At 47.6% G+C, this 5,387-nt stretch overlaps 1 protein-coding gene across 1 annotated transcript in view; it reads right to left on the bottom strand.

The window, feature by feature from the left end:
* Positions 1-1,681: 1,681 nt before the first annotated feature.
* LOC102847535 (zinc finger protein 615-like) overlaps positions 1,682-5,387 on the bottom strand; it is a 26,871-nt gene continuing 23,165 nt past the window's right edge. Inside the window, exons 5-6 of the mRNA XM_006897391.1 lie at positions 3,034-3,213; positions 1,682-2,946 (exon numbers count right to left, since the gene is read on the bottom strand). Of these exons, the coding sequence (XP_006897453.1) occupies positions 1,682-2,946; positions 3,034-3,213 (1,445 nt within the window). The remainder of the gene's footprint in view (positions 2,947-3,033; positions 3,214-5,387) is intronic.

The following is a 5,387-nucleotide window of genomic DNA, read 5'->3' on the forward strand; positions in this document are numbered from 1 at the left end:
GGTTGGGAAGGGAGAAAAGTACAACAATGAATGAATGGAAATGCAAAGTCTCTGTAAATTTTCATTGAAATTAAAAGTAAATTAAAAAAAATTGATATTAATGGGAATCCTAGGCATGTAATTATACTCATTTGAAACCTGTATCTAGAACAATAAGCTGACTGACGAGAGAAAGGGAAGATTACTTGGGTTACAATCAGGACAGGTATACATCGGGGTTGTATTCCTTCTCTACACCTAACTTTTATGCTGAGCAAATCATTCAAGAAGGTGGACTCTAGGAAAATAAACATGACATCAGAGTCAGAGGAAGACTCGTCAACCTGGAATAAGCAGATTACACTACCTTGCTTCCTGAAAGTGAGGACTTTAGAGACTCGTTACGTAAGATCAAACATTACAGCCGTTAATATGGATTGAATCTCAATATGAAGAAGAAAAAAGTCCTCACCACTGGACTGATAAAGGACATCATGGTAGAGAAACACGTGTCCATCTTGAAACAGTCAACAATTTCACCTTAATCAACAACCAACACCCAGGAGATCAGGAGACACACTGCATTGGAAAAGTCTGCCGTCACAGACCTCTCCAAGATATTGAGAAGCAGTGTTATTAGTTTGAAGACTAAGGTGTGCCTGACTCAGGCCATGGTCTTTTCAATCACTTGCTGTGCTTAAGAGAGCTTGGAAATGATTAAGAATGACAGAAAAATTGATCCCTGCAAATTGTGTTGTTGGAACTCTGAATATCCCATGGACTGCCCTAAGAACAGTTTTTTTTTCTTTATTATTATTTTGTGTGCATGTACCGTCAAATCAGATCTGACTGGTACAGGAGGATATTGCGCCTCCTTCTCTGGCAGAGCATCTGGTGGATTCGAACCGTGTTCCTCTGGGATTGCAGTGAGAACAGTTATGTCTTTGGACAAGTGCAGCCAGAATGCTCCTTGCAAGCAAGGATAGGGAAGTCTTGTCTCATATTCTTTAGGTATGCTGTTCCAGGAGGTTGTTCATTAGAAAGGAACGTCATACTTCGAAAGGTGGAGGGTCCGTAAGAGAGAGAGGAAGACCCTCGATACCATGGATCACCACCGTGATGGTCTCAAGTGTGTCAGAGATGGTGAGGATGGTACAGGCTAGGACAGGGTTCAGATTCGTTCTTCCTAAGGTTTCTGTGAGCTGTAGTCAATGAGAAGAACTACAACCACTACATGGTTAAATCCCTCTGCAGAATGTAAGTGCTTTTCTGAACTGCAGACAAACTGGTTTTCAGTTAACCGTTCACACTCACCTGGGGGAAATGAACTCACACAGATCGCCCCATAGTCTGCTAACTCAGTATCTCCCCTCGTGCACCATGCATATACTATCCCACCATCAACAAATACGTGGTTTTACACTCGCAGCAACATTCCAGACACCCATGATCGCTCCTGTTTTACAAATGCATCGTGTTTATTTTCTGCATAGATCAACGCTGGCTTCATCCATCCAGTGGGTAGGACAGAACGTATCCTGTGTACAAAACACCACCTTGTGCCTTGATATCTAAGAGCATAAACAGAACATCCAATCTCTGCCTTCATGACTTTTAACCCCCCAGGATACAGTTTGTAGTCACACAGTGAGGTAGAAGTGTTGCCCAACCCTTATCCTCAGTGAACGTCTTGGGGTTTAGCCTATGGATTCTGTAGGACATAAAATAATATATCACTGGACACTGAAGGGACCATGACAGGGACGACATTGAGGGATATAAGCCCGTTCACTGTATCCACAGGATTTCTCTGCTGGGCCAATTCTCTGTTATCTCCCAGTGGTCCACCTCTGAGATCAGGCTGTCCAACAAGACCCATGTCCTTCTTAGCTAGGAGTCCATCATTGTTTCCTGATGTCTGAGTTGCCCCAGGAAGCTTCCCTTCACTCACAGGGCTCTTTCCCTGAAGTTCACTGTTAAGGGATGGGCTATGACTCTCTGGGACAGGGTCTCCAACACTGAGCCCATCCAAAAGCTTCTCCTTTTTGTGTTTTCTCCTGTGCAAGTAAACGCTGGAGGCGTAAGAGAAAGCCTTCCCGCACTCCTGGCAGCCGTAGGGCTTTTCTCCCGTGTGTGATCTCTGATGGGCCGTGAATTCTTGCTTGGACCGGAAGGCTTTCTGGCACTCGCTGCAACGGAAGGGCCTCTCGCCCGTGTGGATCTTGCGATGGGAGTTAAGGCTCGACTTCTGGGAGAAGCACTTGCTGCACTCGCTGCAGGAGAAGGGGAACTTGCCCGTGTGGAACCTCTGGTGTGCGATCAGGCACAACTTCTGGCTGAAGCCCTTGCCACACTCCTCACAGACGTACGGCTTCTCTCCCGTGTGCGTTCGCAGGTGGATGGTGAGCCCCGCCTTCTGGTGGAAGCCCCGGCCGCACTCCTCACACACGTATGGCTTCTCTCCCGTGTGGGTTCTCTGGTGGATGGTGAGACTCTTCTTATGCTTCAAACCTTTGCCGCACTCACTGCACAAGTAGGGCTTCTCGCCAGTGTGCGTCCACCGGTGGATAACGAGACCGCGCTTGTAGGTGAAGCCTTTGCCGCACTCGCCACAGACGTAGGGTTTCTCGCCCGTGTGGATTCGCTGATGGACCACGAGGCTGCCCTTGCGGTTGAAGCCTTTGCCACAGGAGCTGCATATACAGGGCTTCTCCCCGGAGTGAATTTGCTGGTGCATCGTGAGAGCGGTCTTGTTAATGAATCCTTTCCCACACTCCTCGCACACGTAGGGTTTCTCTCCAGTGTGAACCCGCTGGTGAATGGTGAGCTCTGTTCTCTTAATAAAGCCCTTCCCACACTCCCCGCACGTGTGCGGTTTCTCTGCCAAATGCCTCTTCTGGTGGACACTGAGCTGTTTTAACTGGAGAAAGGCTTTGCCACACTCCCCGCATTTATATGGCTTCTGTCCTTTGTGTGTGGTGTGGAGATGGTGCATGAGATTTAATTTCTTACAGAAGGTGTCCTCACACAGACTGCAGCGGAAGGGCTTCTGACCCACGTGGAGGAACTGATGGTCAGCGAGGGAGCACTTCCTGTGGAAGGCTTTCCCACACTCGCCGCACGCATGGGGCTTCTTCCTCTTGTCACATTCTTGATGCTTAACAGCTGGGGACTTGGTGGGCCTGCATCTTTGGCTCTTGGGGAATTTGATTCCAGTATGAAACTGCTCACCGTCTGCAGGAACCAAGGCTGTCTCGTCTTCCAGAAGCTCAGCGGAATTCTTTACATCCTCGCTTCTGTTCTGCTTGACTGAGGGTGCGGTTCTATTGGATATCACGTCTCTTTCACAGAACTCAAACATACCGTGACTTTCCCTTAAAGGAAGATGAACTGTACGCCGCTGAGTGGTGTTTTCTGATGCAGTGTGTTTATGGCACTGTCTCATTTTCTCGTTTTTCAGCCGTGCAAGCGGATGAGCATCAACTTCCCAGGATTCTAGGAAAGAAGAGAACAATTAACCATCCCTTCAACTAGCACTGGAATGGAGGTATCTAAGTAAAAATGTTCTTGATTAAAGGAAGCTCTCTAGAGCAACCTGCCAACAGTGTAAACAACGGAATAGGCTTACTGTCCCTTGCACATCGAGGAAGGAAGGAAGGAAGGACGGAAGGAAGGAAGGAAAGGAAGAAGGAAGGAAGGAAGGAAGGACGGAAGGAAGGAAGGAAAGGAAGGAAGGAAGGAAGGAAAGGAAGGAAGGGAAGGAAGGAAGGAAAGGAAGGAAGGGAAGGAAGGAAGGAAGGAAGGAAAGGAAGGAAGGGAAGGAAGGAAGGAAAGGAAGGAAGGGAAGGAAGGGAAGGAAGGAAGAAATACATACATACATACATCATACATACATCATACATACATCATACATACATCATACATACATAAAAACATAAATAAATTAATTAATTAATTTTAAAAATAAACATTCCAGACAATAAAAGCAGGTAGCAGAAGGTTAGTTCATTGTGGTGTGATGAAATGTTAAGGATTAATACTGCCATTCTGGCCACAGCCCTCATTTGATAACTTGCGGTCATTTCTGGCTTCTCCCATCTCACACACGTCACGCATGTCCTCAGGTGGGGCTAGTTTTTTGCAAAAGAACTCAATGCTGGGAAGGTGGAGGGTCAAGACAAAGACCCTCAAGGAGACGGACTGACACGGTGACTGACACGGCACCCGCCACAGTGGGCTCAAGCGTGGCGGACGTGGTGCGGACGGGGCAGGCGAGGATGAGAGAGATCTGTTCTTCACCTGGTCCCTCCGAGTCAAAGTTAACTCTACGGCACAGAATGACAGCAACACGCCCGTGCTCACTGTCCTGTGTTAAGAGAGTTGTGGGATCCGTCCAGAGGCTTCAACCTCACTAGTTTACGACGGAGTTTACAACATCCAAGGTGGGTTGAATGCGAAGAAAGGGAACTTGTATTACTCAGCGAGGAATATGGTTCAGGATTAAATACTCCAGCATTAAAGCTCCAGTATCCCAAGTTTTCGTGACATCCATAAAGTGATAATGCTGTTGTTAGGTGATGTTAAGTAGAGAAAGACCTTAAGAATAACAAGTCTTCATCTGGTCTTATCCTGGGCCCACCTCACACCTCCTAACACTCTAGAGCCCACTGCTCTTTGACACTGTGACAATCTGCCTGGTTGAGGGTCTTCCTCTCCTTCACTGAGCCCCCAACTATCCAAGCGTGATGTCCCCCCTCCATAGAAGAGCCTCTCTTAGCAACACGCCCAAAATACAAGAGACGATGCTTTACCACTTTTGCCTCCAGTCCTCTGGCTGCATCTTCTCCATGACACATTTGTTTGTTCTTTTGGGCTTCCGTGGGATATTCAGTACCCCAGCACCACAGCTCAAAAGCACCAACGCTTCCTCTAGCATCTTTATTCCAGCAAGTGATGGGAAAGACCAAGGCGTGATAACGCAGGACTATACACATGTGAGTCGTTTGTGGCCCACCGAAGGGACTAGCTGGTAACAATGAAAATAAGGTACGTAGCACCCGTTAGGGAGGGGCCATGACAATGAGCTATAAACGGTGCTAACGTGGAGATCTGCCAGATTCATCATCCTCTTAGGCTTCAAGGAGCCACTTCAGCGGGGGGTGAACGGGAATCTGAGCTCTCATCCGGAGCAGCCACCGGGCAGCTCTGATCCACGGTGCCCAAGATAAGCTCCTTCAGACCTGAGCTTAATAGCAGAATAGGGACACTTCCGGGCAAGCACTTGCAGGACTAGAGCAATCTTATTTTATTTCTATTATTTTATCTTATTATTTTTGTGTGTGTGTACCGTCAAATCAGATCTGCCTGGTACAGGAGGAGATTGTCCCTCCTTCCCCGGCAGAGCATCT

This window comes from Elephantulus edwardii, unplaced genomic scaffold, assembly GCF_000299155.1.
Source record: "Elephantulus edwardii isolate Elephantulus edwardi_28Jun2011 unplaced genomic scaffold, EleEdw1.0 scaffold00208, whole genome shotgun sequence".
Classification (NCBI taxonomy): domain Eukaryota; kingdom Metazoa; phylum Chordata; class Mammalia; order Macroscelidea; family Macroscelididae; genus Elephantulus; species Elephantulus edwardii.